The sequence below is a fragment of the Megachile rotundata genome, chromosome 13 (genome assembly GCF_050947335.1).
Source record: "Megachile rotundata isolate GNS110a chromosome 13, iyMegRotu1, whole genome shotgun sequence".
Taxonomy (NCBI): domain Eukaryota; kingdom Metazoa; phylum Arthropoda; class Insecta; order Hymenoptera; family Megachilidae; genus Megachile; species Megachile rotundata.
The window spans coordinates 7589639-7607870 of NC_134995.1; the positions used below are offsets into that span (position 1 = coordinate 7589639).

The 18232-nt window shown below is 31.4% G+C and overlaps 1 protein-coding gene and 1 long non-coding RNA gene across 2 annotated transcripts in view; one reads left to right on the forward strand and one right to left on the reverse strand.

Annotated features, from left to right (window-relative positions):
- Positions 1 to 18232, forward strand: part of Tusp (WD40 superfamily protein Tusp) — a 91132-nt gene that overhangs the window by 20792 nt on the left and 52108 nt on the right. The window contains exon 2 of the mRNA XM_003706679.3: positions 13417 to 13584. Coding sequence (XP_003706727.1) covers positions 13417 to 13584 — 168 coding nt within the window. The remainder of the gene's footprint in view (positions 1 to 13416; positions 13585 to 18232) is intronic.
- Positions 1 to 18232, reverse strand: part of LOC143265708 (uncharacterized) — a 78096-nt gene that overhangs the window by 5613 nt on the left and 54251 nt on the right. The gene's annotated exons all lie outside the window — the stretch shown is intronic.

An 18232-nucleotide genomic window follows, 5' to 3' on the forward strand; every position in this document is an offset into this window, starting at 1 on the left:
TTGCTCTTCGTCGATTGTGAATCGGGTGAAATATTGGAATTGGTCGAGTCTCACTGCTGTGATTTTCAATGTCCATGAAGAATTTAACATTTTCAAACATTTTACAATCTAACAATCTAACAAATTTAACAATCTAACAACCTAACCTAATAGCCTAACCCAACCTAACAACCTAACCTAACAGCCTCATTCAAACTAGCAACCTAACTTAGCAGCCTAACTCAGCCTAACAACCTAACTTAACAGCTAACCCAACCTAACAACCTAACTTAACTGCCTAATCCAATCTAACAATCTAACCTAATAGCCTAACCCAACCTAACAATCTAGTCTAACCTAACCCAATAGTCAAGAAATATAAAAATTTAACAATCTAAAAAATCTAACAATCTAACAATCTAACAATCTAACAATCTAACAATCTAACAATCTAACAATCTAACAATCTAACAATCTAACAATCTAACAATCTAACAATCTAACAGTCTAACAATCTAACAACCTAACAATCTAACAACCTAACAACTTAACAATCTAACAATCTAACAATCTAACAATCTAACAATCTAACAATCTAACAATCTAACAATCTAACAGTCTAACAATCTAACAATCTAACAATCTAACAGTCTAACAGTCTAACAATCTAACAATCTAACAATCTAACAATCTAACAATCTAACAATCTAACAATTTAACAATCTATCAATCAATCAATCTATCAATCTAAAAATCTAAAAAGCTTTTGTATAAAGTTAAAAATTCGTCACCTACATGAAGCGAGTTTTAAAACACAGCGATCTTTTAACTCACCGAAAAAAACGAGAACCATCAAATTTCCAGCGCACCAAAATTTCTGTCGAATACAAAAGAGAAAGATTTCATCGCGCGTCAACTTTTCGACGAAACAAAAAGAAGTTCACAGTCATTCGAGCTAAATCCCTCCACAAAAACGTCTGCATTGTACGTTATCTAGTATTCATCAGTCTAAAAATACAAATATACATACGAACAGATTTTTGACATTTGTAAAAATCATCAGTATTTTATCGCGGCACTAGAGCGCTATATACACAGGCTTTCCATCTGATAACACGTAAAAGGTTAAAAAAAATTTCTTTGTTCGTGTCACGCGATCTTAGCGTCGAAAGCTTACAGTTAATTGCTGAGTCAACTTATTGTTCCCGAGTAAGAGTCAATATATACGAAGTAGACAGAATAAATTGGGGTTGAAGGGTGCAATCAATCGGTGGGAAGGATACCAGCCATTAAGGATGCAGTTCGAGTGGAAGGAAATTTTGTTTAACTAGGATGTTTCGCAATGTTTTACAATTTTATTATTCATATCAGTGATCGTAGAATTTTTACATTGAGGATGATTTTATGGTTTAAAAGATGTCTTCTGAAATTTTAGGTGTTGTAGGAACTGTTTGGAGTATGGGAGTCAGTTTTTATGTTTGTATTTTTTGTGGTTTTTTAATATTTTTAAGCTTTTAGCATGCAGTGTTCGGTCCCTAGGTTTTCTAGTTTTCTAGTTTTCTAATTTTCTAGTTTTCTAGTTTTCTAGTTTTCTAGTTTTCTAGTTTTCTAGTTTTCTAGTTTTCTGGTTTGCTAGTTTTCTAGTTTTCTAGTTTTCTAGTTTTCTAGTTTTCTAGTTTTCTAGTTTTCTGGTTTGCTACTTTTCTAGTTTTCTAGTTTTCTAGTTTTCTAGTTTTCTAGTTTTCTAGTTTTCTAGTTTTCTAGTTTTCTAGTTTTCTAGTTTTCTGGTTTTCTAGTTTTCTGGTTTGCTAGTTTTCTAGTTTTCTAGTTTTCTAGTTTTCTAGTTTTCTAGTTTTCTGGTTTGCTAGTTTTCTAGTTTTCTAGTTTTCTAGTTTTCTAGTTTTCTAGTTTTCTAGTTTTCTAATTTTCTAATTCTTTAGTTTTCTAGTTTTTTAGTTCCCTAATTTCCTAATTTTCCAATTTCCTAGTTTCCCACTTTCCCAATTTCCCAATTTCCCAATTCCCTCATTCTCCACTTTCCTAATTTCCTAACTCCCTCATTTCCCAATTTCCCAATTTCCTAATTTCTCAATTTCCTAATTTCCCAGTTTTCTAATTTCCCAATTACCTAATTTCCTAATTTCCCAATTTGTTAATATCCCAATTTTTCCAGTTTCCCAATTTCCTAATTTCCCAATTACCCAATTTCCCAATTTCCCAAATTCCCAAATTCCCAATTTCCTAGTTTTCTAATTTCCTAGTTTTCTACTTTTCCAGTCTTTTAATTTCTTGATCTTATATTTCTTTAACTTTCTAGTTTTGTGGTTTCCTAATTTTCTAATTTTCTAACTTCTTGATATCTCATCTTCTAATTTTCCAATTTTCGACTTTTTTCCTTTTTTAATTTCGTAACTTGCTAATTTGCTAATTTTCTTTTTTTCTAATTTAGTCTATTACATTTCTAATTTTTTAGTTTTCTGGTTTTCTTGTTTTCTATTTTTCTAGTTTCCCAATTTTCTAATCTCCCAGTTTTCTAACTCATAATCTATCGTTTTTCTAACTTCGTAATTTACTAATTCTCTGGCTCCCTAATTTTCTAAGTTCTTATCTTCCTATCTTCTTGATCTTTCATTTTTCTAATTGTCTAATTTTCTATTTTTCCAATTAGTTAATTTTGTAATACTAATTGTATTACAACTGTTAATCGTCTAATTGTTTAATCTTCTAAATACGAAGCTTTCTCATTTTCCAATTTTCCAGTGCTCTTCCACCTGCCCAATTTCCCAATTTCACGAATGTTAAATGTCCTTAAATAACCCGTAATTATAAAATAACTGAGCCTGGAGGGAAACAAATTTTTCTATGAATTCAGTTCAGCGAACATTTCACACACTCGTTCGAAACACATACACGCGCAGCACACAAAGAGAACACTCCGGACGATCGATTTTCACACCCATCGACATCGGAGTTAGGGTTGTGAAGTGCTATGAGTGACATGTAGCTGGGTTACGTGTTTTAAGCACCCCTGATACAGCCACTGTTAAGTTGTCTTGATCAAAAAAAAAGTTACAACAAATTCGGGGTTCTATTAATTTAACTTCGTTCTTACTGTGTTTTTACCATTAGTTTAACCGTTGATTGCGAAACGTAAGTGGAATACGTTATGAAAATTACAGGTATGGAAATTGACCGCATTCTTGTGTACACGTATGAATAATTTAAATGTAAATTATGCGTTTGGTAACTTATTAGCTCAACCTATGCTTTCTGATGATTAATTTAACATTGTTATTGCTTTAAACGTTGATCAACACGCTCGCCCACGCTTCTCGTTCGGTTAATTAATTGAGAAATGGAAATAACGATATCGCATTGATCATCGGTGAAATTATATTAATAATTTCGAGTACTGTTAAAAATTTCATGACTTATTTAGGAATGTGATGATTTGAGAATTTGGGAGGCTGGAAAAATTGGAAATTTAGAAATGTGGTGGTTTGAGAATTTGGGAGAATGGAAAATTAAGAATTTAAGAATGTGCTGATTTGAGAATTTGAGAGGGTGGAAAATTAAGAATTTGGGGATGTAATGATTTGAGAATTTAGGAGGGTGGAAAATTATGATTTACGAATGTGATGATTTGAGAATTTGAGAGGGTGGAAACTTATAAATTTCAGAATGTGATAGTTTGAAATTTGAGAGGGTGGAAAATTAAGAATTTGGGAATGTGATGATTTGAGAATTTGGGAGGGTGGAAAATTAAGAATTTAGAAATGTGATGATTTGAGAATTTGTGAAAGTGGGAAATTATAAATTTAGAAATGTGATGATTTGAGAATTTGTGAGGGTGGAAAATAAAGAATTTAAGAATGTGATGATTTGATAATTTGGGAGGGTGGAAAATTAAGAATTTAAGAATGTGATGATTTGTTAATTTGGGAGGGTGGAAAATTAAGAATTTAAGAATGTGATGATTTGATAATTTGAGAGGATGGAAAATTAAGAATTTAAGAATGAATTTGGGAAATTGTGCATACATACAATATGTATGTATTGATTTAGTACAGGGGTTATTTTTATGACAATATTTTGATATTGTATTAATTTGTTGTATTATTATTTTATTATTGTGGTATGTTTTAGTATTTTGCGAAATATTATTGTATTAGTTCACTGATTTTATTGTAATATTTTATTGGATAGCTGTTTTACTAATTTGATGCTTTGATCTTCCACCATTTTATTATTTTATTATTCCTTTAATTTTATTATTATATTTTACTGATCTGCCATTTTACTATTTTGCTGATCCACCATTTTACTATTTTACTGCTTTGCTATACTTTTATTTTATTATTTTAGTGTTTTACTATTTTATTACTCCCTCAATTTTATTATTGTACTGTTCCAGTAATTTTATTATAATGTTTTACTGTTTTGCCATTTTACTCTTCTGTTGATCTGTTATTTTATTATTTTATTGCTTTGTTGTACTGTCATTTTGTTATCCTACTTTTTTATTGCATTATTATTTCACCATTTTATTATTGTACTATTCCAGTTATTTTATTATATTTTACTGTTTTAACATTTTACTATTTTGTTGATTTACCATTTTACCATTTTAATATGTTTCTATACTGCTATTTTATTTATTCTACTGTTTCATTATTTTATAATTCCGCAATTTTATTGTTGCAGTATTCCACTAGTTTTATTATACTATTTTATTGCTCTGCTATTTTACTGTTTTATTGATCTGCCATTTTACCAATACTATTGGTAACTATTTTAGTATGCCATTATTTCATTATTTCACCATATCATTAATTTTATTGTACCATTTAACTATTTTTCTATTTAATTATTCCACTATTTTACTGCATTACTAGTTTTCTACATTATAACTTCATTAATTTATTGTCAATTCTATTTCTATAACAATACTATTCTACTATTGTACTTTATTTTAATATTCCACTTCTATTCACTCAAGAACAATAACAAAGAGGTTAGTACGTATTTTTATACGTTAGCTCGCCCTTATTTTCAGAATAAACTATCATAAAACAACTGATTCATGCACAACAGGTACACCTTCCAGTTCGAACAGAAGCTTGAACTCGTTTCCACATTCATTTTTCATTAATTTTTCATACTGCTGGTTAAGGACATATCAAGAATTAATACATACAAAGACACATCTATGACGAGGTCATATTTTTATTATCCATACGTTGAATTATCAAGGATTTAGACCCGTATATGTATGTAAACACGTGTACGTGTATGCTTCTATCGTGTAGGCAAAATAAGAACACTTGTTTTCAATAAAATCGAGGAACGGGCTTAATAAACGACGTTTGATTGTGCCTGTTGTACACCGAGCACCGTGGTGAATTCATAATTTATATAGCTGCTCTCATTATTCGCTATTCGTCGTCTTTATTCGGTTACCCTGTGTGCTATACATTAATAATCGAGAATTTTAATAATCGTGCATGTATGTTATAAATAAGGGAAGCGGTTAAAAGTTTTACATCAAACAAATTCTTCATATCGTAGTGAAAATAACTTTCTTCTGACAACGAAAATTAAGTGGACCTTTGCATAATATTTTTATGCACGAATCGAGGGAATTAATTACTGCGGATGTGCAAATAGTGGAACTTTGATTGCGTGTGAAGGGGTTGTAAGAGTAAATAGAATTTGGGGAGGGTTTCAGTTTGGAAATTTGAGGTCTTGGAAATTTTGTGGGTTTTGAAGGTTTTAGGTTTGGAATTTTGGGATTTGGGAATTTGGGGAACACATTTGAGGAATTTGGGAAATTTGGGGAATTTTGGGAATTTTCGGATTTGGGAATTTTGGGAATTTTGGGATTTGGGAATTTTGGGATTTGGGAATTTTGGGATTTGGGAATTTTGGGATTTGGGAATTTTGGGATTTGGGAATTTTGGGATTTGGGAATTTTGGGAATTTTGGGATTTGGGAATTTTGGGATTTGGGAATTTTGGAATTTTGGAATTTTGGAATTTTGGAATTTTGGAATTTTGGAATTTTGGAATTGGGGAATTTGGGAATTTGGGAATTTGGGAATTTGGGAATTTGGGAGTTTGGGAATTTGGGAATTTGGGAGTTTGGGAATTTTGGGATTTGTGAATGTTTGGAATTTTGGGATTTGGGAATTTTGGGAATTTCGGAAATTTTGAGAATTTTGGGATTTTTTAATCGTGGGACATTGGCATTTGGAATTTTTCAAGTTTGAAATTTGGACATTTTGGGGTTTTTTAAGATTTCGGTTTCTTTTTGCAACTCCTTAAATTGTACTTTTGCTAAGTTTAATAAATGATAAATAAAGTTACGTAATTTTGTTAATAGTAAAACATGTTTTATTTTAATAAAATATTTTATTTTATGTAATATTTATTTTTATTAAAATATTTTGTTTCATTTTATTATATTAAAACATGTGTGTAATTATATTAAAACATATGTGTAATTAAAACATAATTACATAAATCACGTTGAAAGTAAAATTAAAAAAACTTGAAGGTTATAAAACATAATTTTCAAAATTAAGAATAAAATTATTAACTGCAAAGATTTCCAGTGATTTCAGCACGAAAAAATTTTATAAGTAGAGAATAAAAATGTGACAGCCAAAGTTTTAGTAAACAAAATTTGTTTTATCCAAAACTTTTGAATAGAAGTGTATGTGTGATGTGGGTAACGAACGTAGTTAAGCTTCGATGATTCCGAGGATATTAACCTTAAATACTGGCTCTAATAAAATAAGGAGAGACTATCATAAAATAATTAACACAGAATTAAGGTCTCATGAAATAATTAACGCGTTAACAGCCATAATGGAAATAACCGTGTCTGCTACGATACGTTATAATGAATATTTAGTTCTCTAATTTCATTTGCGAGCAACCTTTTCCCTTGGTTTCAGGAAAATTTAAGTGACAAGTTAAAAGTGTTAATAAGGACTGTCCTCGTTATCAGTGAAGAAATACTTTTTTATGTTAGCGTGATTTCAATAATTTCTGTTAGTCATTCATTTCTGAAAGTAATCAGTAATATACATTTTGTAATGCAGATTTTTGGTACAAAATTTTGTTTAATTTAAAATAAAATTAAAGGTGTTCAAATATATCAATATTCTTAAAAAGATTATTTTCAAAAAATAAATGAAGCAGAAAGGGTAAATTTTTATTTATTACTGATTTGACAAAATTATTAACAAGATTCCTTAACAAAAATATAATTTGATTGTTACAAAAATAATAATTGCAAATTTTCTATATTTACATCTATAATACTTGATACTAACAAAAATTATATTTCAACATTTCCTGTTAAATTAATAAAATTAAATGAACATAATTAAATTAAGTAGATAATGTATAACTTGGCAATTAACTTTTCAAACAAATAATTTGTCAGAAGCAATAAAAATAATTCCTTTCGTACGAAACACATTATCGTAAAAATAATTTCTCTTTCATTCGAAACAATCGAACGGTCACCAGGGATCGGCAATGTCACTCACACATTCGTGGCATTAAATTTCCCGCTCGATTTCCATTAGGCCCCATTCAATATTCCATAATATCGTCTTTCGCAGCCAGGCCCTTTCTTCAAATAGAAATGAGGCTAATCGTTCCCACGATCGATCAGGGAAATGGCGATAGCCTCTGTGGACCTCGCAAATTTGTATTCGGCTATTTCAATATTAGAAAAGGTAACATTGTATAAATATCGTTACATCGTCTTTCCATCAAAAACCAGTTTCTCAACTATAAATTATGATAATAACTATAATTTTCTTCGTGTCTCATATTCGTATCGTTTTAATCTCTCGAGCTGAAATTTTATCTCGGTTCTTTACATTCTCCGATAAAGTGATACCCCTCGCATTAACATTTTAATCTCTGCCATTCTTCTTTTTACATACCTGAACCGTGTCGCTATTTTCTTTTTATCAATTATATTTATGTCTTCTTTTAATCTCTCAGAGGGATTTTTCCATCTGTACTAATTGGGTATTAGGTAACTAATTGTCAAAGTTGAATGTTCATGGTATTTTTATTGTCGCAATTAGCAGTACTGACGATTATATGAATTATTAGGATTGTCAGGAATTCATCAGACGTGGAATTATTAGGATTGCCAGGAATTTATCATGCATGGAATTATTAGGATTATCAAGAATTTATATGGCGTGGAATTATTAGGATTATTAAGAATTTAGAAAGCATGGAATTATCAGGATTGTGATAAGAAATTTATTAGGCATGGAATTATCAGGATTATCAAGAATTTATGAGGCGTGGAATTATTAGGATTATCAAGAATTTATAAGGTGTGGAATTATTAGGATTATCAAGAATTTATAAGGTGTGAAATTATTCGGATTATCAAGAATTTATGAGGCGTGGAATTATTAGGATTATCAAGAATTTATAAGGTGTGGAATTATTAGGATTATCAAGAATTTATAAGGTGTGAAATTATTAGGATTATCAAGAATTTATATGGCGTGGAATTATCAGGATTATTAGGAATTTATCAGGCGTGGAATTATCACGGTTGTCAGGAATTTGTCAGGCGTGGAATTATTAAGATTGTGATCAGAAATTTGTCAAGTATGGAATAACTAGGATTGTGATCAGAAATTTATCACAAATGGAATTATCAAGATTGTGATCAGAAATTTACCAGATATGGAATTATCAATATTGCCATCAGGAATTATCCCGACATGGAATTATCAGTATTGTGATCAGGAATTTATCAGGTATAGAATTATCAAGATAGTAATAAGAAATTTATCAAGCATGGAATAATCAGGATTGTAATAAGGAATTTATCAGATATGTAATTATAAGTATTCCCAATAAGTACACATAGGTTGTCAATATTATAAAATCCCATCACAAAAAGTACCAAAGTGAACATTTCACTTTTTGCCTTTTATTATAAAATTTCTATGTCAATAAAATCCCATTACAAGTCCTAAAATAAACATTCCACCTTTTTACTTTTCATTACAAATTTTTATGTCAATAAAACCCCATTACAAGCACTAAAATAAACATTCCACACTTTTGCCTTTTATCACAAATTTCTTTGTCAATAAAACCCCTCACAAATGTACACGTCAAATTTTCTACAGAATTTCTAGAGAATCAAACTTTTTTAAAACAGGCCGAATCCCCAGAAAAATTGTCAAAAGTGTCAAGAAGGCTCTAATGAAGTGGCTAATGAAGGGTCACAATAAACCTATCAGCGAAAGAGAGTTGAAGTTAAATAATTGATCAGATTATCCACGAGAAATCTCTAAATCTCCTAAATATACATGTTGACCATTGCAATTTTTTCACCACATGAACCCCTTTTTTCCGTCGCGTGTAATGGCTAGCAAGTCTACCAAAACACGGCTGGTAACACTTATTCGTCGGCACGTAACGTTTCCACTTAAGCGTGGCTGCGTCAGGTGGTGGCGCGGGCTTCAATGTTACAAGGGTTTCACCCTCAGACCTGTCATACATATGTAGGCGTAATTACTCCAGCCAACGGGAACCCTTAGAAAAATAAGCAGCGAGCTCGAGGCGGATTTCGAGTCAGCTATCCGATCCCTTTGACCAGGGCCGACCCTCCCTGCAAAAGGGCCCTGGTAAATCTTTTGTGACAATTTTTTTTATGCAAACCATTACATTTTTTTTGGGAAGAAGGTTAACTCTTTGAACTTGATATTTTTATTGTTGGCAAACACCTACTTTGCAGTTGAAGATATTTTTATGGTAATTTGTTATTAATTATGTTTGTATATCAATTGACATTATTGTCTGTGTCAATATATTTATACATCACATGTGTATTATACGTCATATGTATGTTTATATGTCACTATGAATTTTTAGCTAAACAATATATGTTTTATTTTTATTATTTTCTGTGTCTTTCTTCTTGCACCCCTACCTTCTAATTTTCCATTTTTATCTTGTATTTCTTTTATTCCTATCTTGTGTTTCTTTTATTCCCATCTTGTATTTCTCCCATTTCTTGCAAATTTTCTCTACTTTCTATTTCCTGTATAACCAGCTACCCGATCGTTTCGCCCCTAAATGGCGGCCCTGAGCCACCAACCACTCGAACTTTTCCTTCCTGACGACGGACACAAAAGGTCCAGCCTTCTTTTCAGCGCCGTGACGTTCAATCGTACAAAAAGGAAGTGACAGGCTGGCGAATTAACTCGATGCCTCGTTTCCCTTCTAACAGGGACCACGTAAACATCCGTTTTTACGGAAGCGACGCTTTATTTTTTACGGAGCTTTGTCCTTCCCTCGCGACTGGGGTGCAAAATCTCCGTTTTCAATGTACATTAAAGTATTCGAACAATAAGATGTTCGTTCTTTATGCTAGATGTTAATTACAGTGCTTGCTTGATAAGTACACGTTTGATAAATTCCCGTATCTCCCCTCTTTTCCCTCACGCGTCTGGAATTAAGTTCGTGAGAAATTGTTTATACGAATCAATTCCAATTGAACTTGGTTTTGGTGATTTGTTAGTGACTTGTTAATTTGGTGATTTTTTGACTGAGTGAAAATCATTTCTTTTTTTTTTTGAAATAAAATAAAGAAAAAATAAATTATAATGTGTAGTTTGGTTTTATATGTAAGAGATTTAAATACAGTATGTTTTTTTGTTAAACTTTCTTAATTTGTTATAATGTACATGTGTATGTAAAGAAATGCATATGTACGAAATATATGTATACATGTGAAATGTACGTAATGTATGCATATGTGTAACGTATGTGAAATGTACGTAATGTATGCATATGTGTAACATATGTGAAATGTACGTAATGTATGCATATGTGCAACATATGTGAAATGTACGTAATGTATGTAAACTGTGCATAACATATGTATATATATAATATGTGTAAAATGTACATAATGTATGTGTATGTATAACATATGTAAAATACACATAATGCATGTATACGTATAATATACCTAAAATGTACATAACGTATGTATAACATATGTACATTATATACATAGAATTTTAAAGAACACATGTATATAAAGAAAATAAATAATATACGTATATATATTGAAAGAAGTAAAATGAGAAAGCAAAATATGCAGAAAAATCGCGAGCTTGCTCTCTTCATGGAATCGTCTCCATATAAACTGGACTTATGCACACGTACAGTGTTTCCTTCATTGTGGACGCGAGCAGAAGGTATATTTTTCTCAGTTTCACAGGTTCATTTGCAAAAACGAACGAAATTTTAATTAAATGTAACGCTACCATGCTTCCTCGCTGCGTGAAAAGACTCGTTGGTACATTCCAGTTATGGGATTTGACTTTCAAATTCTTATTAAAAGGACGCGTTATGCATTCAAAACCTGAGCGAACGTGTACCCAGAAATTCGCTAAATTCTGAAGTTTAACAGAGTATATGTGTCGCGTGTATACTTGCAATTTGAATGACGTTCAAACAGCGTACAAACAAACGGATGGGATATGAACTTTGTTCGAAACAGAATTACCACGGCGAATTCGGATGAAAATTTGAATATTTGAAGATCTGGGAATTTCAGGGTTTGAGAGTTAATGGATTTATGGATTTGAGGAATTGAAGATTTGTGGATTTGTGGATTTAAGGAATTGAAGATTTGTGGATTTGTGGATTTGAATTTTTAAATTCACTTCTTCCTTAATTATTAAATTTCTGAATTTGAAAATTTGATATTTCTGATTTTGAAAATTTGATTTTTCCAAATTTGGAAATTTGATGCTTCTAATTTTAAAAATGTGATATACCTATATACCTAACCTTACTATAACCTTATGTAATCTAACCTTACTATAACCTTATATAACCTAACCTCACTGTAACCTCATATAACCTAACCTTACTATAGCCATATATAACCTAACCTTACTATAACCTTATATAACCTAACTTTACTATAACCACATATAACCTAACCTTACTATAACCTCATATAACCTAACTTAACCTTAAAAATATTCAATATATAACCTCAAAAATATCTAAACCCAACCTTACTAATATCTAAAATATAACCTGAAAAATATCTAAACCTAACCTTACAAATATCTAAAGCATAACCTCAAAAATATTAAAACTAACCTAAATAAACTTTAAAATCACAACTCAAGGCTGTAACACAAGAACTCTTCAAGGCTGAATATCTCACGAAAGTTTCATTTTCACGAGTATAGTTCCAAAGATGATTAAAGTAGCTATAAATTACGTTGCCAAACGAATCTGTATAATACCACGTGCTCATAAATTTCTTTCTACCCCGTTAAATGCAATTACGGGTTATGTAATTTTATCACGTAGCTACATCATTATTCCTTGTTCATTTAGTGAAGTGCCGCTGTATAATTAAATTTGTTGGTGATATTATAACGCGCCCGATAACAGTATTCGCTAATGATGTAAACAGATGATGGATATTGACAAAGACGCAATAATGCTCGGTCAGGAACGCGACAATAACATCTCTTATTAATTAAAAAACGATGCGCAGATACAATTCAATCTCTGAACAGTAATTAATTTACTATTTAAACGTATCAAATAGTTTTCTTCACGTTGTTCGATTTACCGAGAAAACATTCATTACAAAATGGCATTTCGATATTAATACTGATTGTTTTATGGCGTTTCGGTACGTTGAGTATCAATTTACGTTAATTAAAACGCTTGACGCACATGGTGCGTTTTACCAATTCAATTGATTCTCCTTTTCTTCAACTGACTCTTACATTTTTTTTTCTCAACTGATTTTTATATATTTTTTCTCAATTGATTCTCGTGTTTTTATACTTTTCTCACTGGCTATACAAGTCAACGACAATTTGCAAGATTTTCCAGATTTTCAATTTTGAACAAATTTTATTTTCTCATTTTTCTTTTTATTCAAACGCTGATAAGACAAAATGTTGTCCTTTAGATACTATTTTGATAGACACAAAAAAATTTCACTTTTCCAATACATAAAATTTTGACGCAAAGTTGACGCACCCGATGCGTCATACAAAGTATAAAACATACAGCATAAAACAAGAACCTTGTTAGAATTAATAACAAGAGGGGTTGAAAAGGGTAACAATATTTTTCAGAGGTCAAAAAATAAAATTTCTACAAAATTACAGAATGAGTATAAAATAAATTTCATCGTTAATTGCAAATATTTTATGACAATATTTTTATAAATTCTGAGACTCAAATATAGTGAAAGATACTTCAGGAAGAAGTTACCGTTGATAAATTACATGTTTCAAGCTTATCTGCGGATTTCTGTAAAACAAAGGTTAAAGTTTTCATTAAAGGTGTCAGCGGTGATAAAGATCGTTTCTCTCTTATTTAACAGGACGAGGGTTGGAAACTGGACCGTACAAATTACTACCAGGAAGGATGGCTGGCCACTGGTAACGCTCGTGGCCTGGTAGGGGTGACTTTTACCACGTCCCATTGCAGGACAAGAGCCACGGAATTTCCGCTCAGAGCAAATTACAACCTTCGTGGACATCGTAGCGAGGTAAGTTTTATATCTTTTTTGCTTTTACACACGTTCCCTCTCATTTCGCCGATCGTTCCTGTTCCTCTCTTCAAACTACTCTAGCGACTAATAGCGTCGACGTTCTTAATCTCCGGTAGAGACATAGCCAGACTTATTGGAGCCCCGGGCAACAACTTTTGTCATACAGAAAATTTATAGATTCCAAAGTTTCGACACTTTGTTATTTCTTTTGCTAGTTTATTAATTTGAACATTTTCTGTTATGAACATTTAAATTTGAAGATGTATGATTATGATGTCTAGATGTCCATGTTTAAAGCTATAGAACAGTGCAAATATGAAAGTGATTAAATTTAAAAAATTGATGAGTTTGATCATGTTTAGGTGTTCATGATTAAAAGCATAAAACTGTGCAAATATGAAAGTGATTAAATTTAAAAAATTGATGAGTTTAATCATACTTAGGTGTTCATGATTAAAAGCATAAGACTGTGAAAATATGAAAATGATTAAATTTAAAAAATTGAAGAGTTTATTCATGTTTAGGTGTTCATGTTTAAAAGCATAAAACTGTGCAAATATGAAAATGATTAAATTTAAAAAATTTAAGAGTTTAATCATGCTTAGGTGTTCATGATTAGAAGCATAAAACTATGCAAATATGAAGATGATTAAATTTAAAAAATTTAAGAGTTTGATCATGTCTGGGTGTTCATACTTAGAAGCATAAAACTATGTAAATATGAAAATGATTAAACTTAAAAAATCAATGAGTTTGACCATGTCTAGGTGTCCATGTTGAAAAGCATAAAACTGTGCAAATATGAAAATGATTAAATTTAAAAAATTGAAGAGTTTAATCATGCTTAGGTGTTCGTGTTTAAAAGCATAAAACTATGCAAATATGAAAATGATTAAATTAAAAAAATTTAAGAGTTTATTCATGTTTAGGTGTTCGTGTTTAAAAGCATAAAACTATGCAAATATGAAGATGATTAAATTTAAAAAATTTAAGAGTTTGATCATGTCTGGGTGTTCATATTTAGAAGCATAAAACTATGTAAATATGAAAATGATTAAACTTAAAAAATCAATGAGTTTGACCATGTCTAGGTGTCCATGTTGAAAAGCATAAAACTGTGCAAATATGAAAATGATTAAATTTAAAAAATTGATGAGTTTGAGAGTGTGTAGGTGTTCACCTCTAAAAGTACACATAGAAGTAAATAAATTTGATCATTTCTAAATTTGAAAATTTATGACTATGATAATGTCTAGGTGTCCAGATTTAAAAATACAGAAATGTGCAAATATGAAAATAATTACATTTGAAAAACTAAAGAGTTTGATGAAGCATACGTGTCCATCTCCAAAAGTACACATAGAAGTAGGTAAATGTGATCATTTCTAAATTTGAAAATTCACAACTTTGGTAATGTCTAGGTGTCCAGATTCAAAAGTATAGAAGTGTACAAATATGGAAGAATAATTAAATTTGAAAAACTGATGAGTTTGACATCTACGTGTCTACCCCTAACCTCTACTCCCAAGAAAACATCTAAATTTGCTAAAAACAAGAATACAAAAATTTGAAAACCCCAAACACGACGAAAAAATAATTTACACGTTCCATCAGTAACAACATAAAATTTGATCATCAAACTATCTCCCGAAATGCAAATGTAATTTCGCAGCCCAGTGTCATCCTGCAATATAAAGGGACGTTTATCCAAGCCCAATTGTGAAGACGCGAAAATTGGAAGCATGTTAGGTGAGGGAAATAACGAAAGCGGCATAGTCTTCGAACAATGTCGAAACGAAGCGTGAATGGAGAGACTAGTGGCGAGTTCTCTATTATTCTGACCGTTGGGCGTGTATTTTGCTCTTAATCGTGCTCCACACCTCGCTGATCCTCCAAGAAAGGATGTTTGCACGTATAGGTGAGCTCTGTGAATGAAACTGCAACTTAATATACCTCCTCTGAGGTGTGCATCGCACAATTCCGATTATTTCGCAGACGGCCGGAACAAAGACGGACGAAATGAAATGCGGTTCAGACGAGTCAGCAGCAGAATTTCGCGTTTACGGTTTAACCTTCTTCTTTGTTGGACTACATGCTTTGTAATCATTGCATGCTGTAAATTTACTTGCGAGTGCTGATTTATCTAACCCTTTTTACCATTTTCGAATAGTTTTAGCATACTGAGGGGTTTGAGAGGTTAGGGTTGACCCATGTGATCAAATCGTTCTCTGATATTTTGTTTATATTACATTTTGTATTTATTACCAGAAGAACTGTTTAGTATACAAGTTTAAGTTAGTAGATGCACATAGACATACATATAAACAGACATATACATAAATATTGTCATCTTAAGCCTCTAACTAATCAGTGCAAAAAAGTGAGGTTAGACCTAAATGCAACAACTAAGAAAACTTCTTTTTTATTATCAAAATGTTCTCCACCTATGAATCATATTAAAATCTGTAACATTACCTTTATTCATCAAATTTATTGACATGTCTTGACATAAACAGTAACATTTTTCAATGATATACTTCTGGTCTACAAAAATTAATTTGATAAAATAGTCACATAAATATGACGTTAAAAATGTGGTGCAAAACTATTACATTTTAAAAATTCATATAATAACACCACTAAAAACCAGTCCATTTCAAGAGAAGAAATATGAAGCTTATAAATAAAATAACAGATGTGATAAGAATATTTATAGGGAGATTTGCACAACCGCAGTAACGTAACACTAGGTGATAATCCCGGGGGTCTTAATTTTATGGTAGACCTTCGATCCTAACAAGTCGATGCGGTACATTGACAGGTACGGTCTTGATACGGAGTGCACAGCCATTTTCAATCGAGAACCCATTTTGCGGCAGCGTGAAACGAAGCCTACGAGAAGCTATCGAACACATCCAGAACATTGTGTTCGCATATACACCCTATCTGGCAGAAGCCAGTCCATGGCAGCCCATTACATGACACGGCCGCGTTAAATCGAGAAAGAAATTGGATGGATGCGAGTCACCGATAAAACTCGAAGGGTGAAGAGGACGTTTTGGACGGGGTTGGAAAATTTTTGACATTGTGTCGATAAGTCGGGTCCGATGGCTGATAGATTTCGGGGAAAAATGAGGTGCTTGGGTATTGATCTCCGTTATTGCCTTCAAAATTCACATTATTTTTTTGTAATCGTTTCATTAAAAATTTGGCAAGAATTGTAATTGCGAAAATATTAGTATTTAATTATGTATGGATACAGCTTGTTAAATTTAATTTATTTATTAGATTGGTACTTACAGTCGTAATCAAAGATGAAGAGATGAGAAAATAATTACAGATGTAATTTTTTAACAACTTCAAAAAATGATAAACCTTGTTATGAACTAATAAATATTTAAGTTGTGATATTTCTTGTGATGCATTAATTGTGAATTTTGTAGGAATAAAGAAAGAAGGACGTTGAAAATGAATCTATTTAAAGGGTGTTTCGATCGAAAGAAAAATCTATTTTTCGTGGTTGACCGGCTTAAAAACTGGTTTAAGAGGGTGAAAGCCGCGCGGCAAGGATGAAGAGGCGTTTTTCTTTCGCATGGAATATCTCGATAACGCCGAAGGATATAAAAAGAAACTGAAGTATATCTAACATCAGTTTTTAAGTGCTACGAGATGCCATCAAAGTTTATTTTAAGTATAAAATTTCCTCGTGGATTCAGACGGTGAAAGTTCTTTTCGACGCGTTTTTATGCAAGTTTTTAGAGATCGAGCTTCCGTAACTGATGTTCGTGCTAGTTGCATTCAATCATTTTCTGGGTTTTTGATTTCATAGAGTACGAATAAAATATTAAGGCAGTTATCATTGAGTTGTTTGCTTTTATTCGAATTATTCTGGTTTCGGCTATTTGAAATTGGCGCCAAATTTGATGAAATCTAAATGAAATTCTCCTGACATAATTTATTCTAAAATTGGCTTACAAATATGTTGCTAATTATTATATAAATCAACAAAATGATGAACTAGATACACTTATATGCTTCAAATTTAGCGCCAAAAGTAACAGCGATGGCTACATTAGAATATTTTGAATTTGACAATGAATTCAATGAAAATAATTTAATCAGAACTCTTCACAAATAGTATACGTAATAATCGTCTCAAAATAGAGCAAACATTCCTTAAAATTTTTACATAGCTCAACAAAATCACCAACTGAACTATTCACATCTGAAAAGTTTCAAATTTGGCGCCACAAAACTTAAGAGCTATACCAATAAAACTTCTCCGTGATTAATGTATACAACGATGGTCTTAAAAAGAGATAAATATACCACAAAATTCTTTCGCAGTTCACCAAACTGCGACAGCTAACGTAGCTTCCAAATGCTTCTCCATAAATGCTTCAAATTTGGCGCGAATTTCAAATGTCGTCATTAGTAAATTAAAGAAAACTAACTTATAGTGAATATTAGATAACTCTACTTTGATTTTATTTCCTCCAAAACTTGTTATTTAAGTTACAGTTATTTTTATTAAAAAAAAATTCTGTCAAGTGACGTTATTTCGTTCCGTCTGAGTTTCCACGGAAACGAAGCGTGCATTTCAACAAGAATTTACCGCACGATCCTGTCAGACGAGTTTATTTCA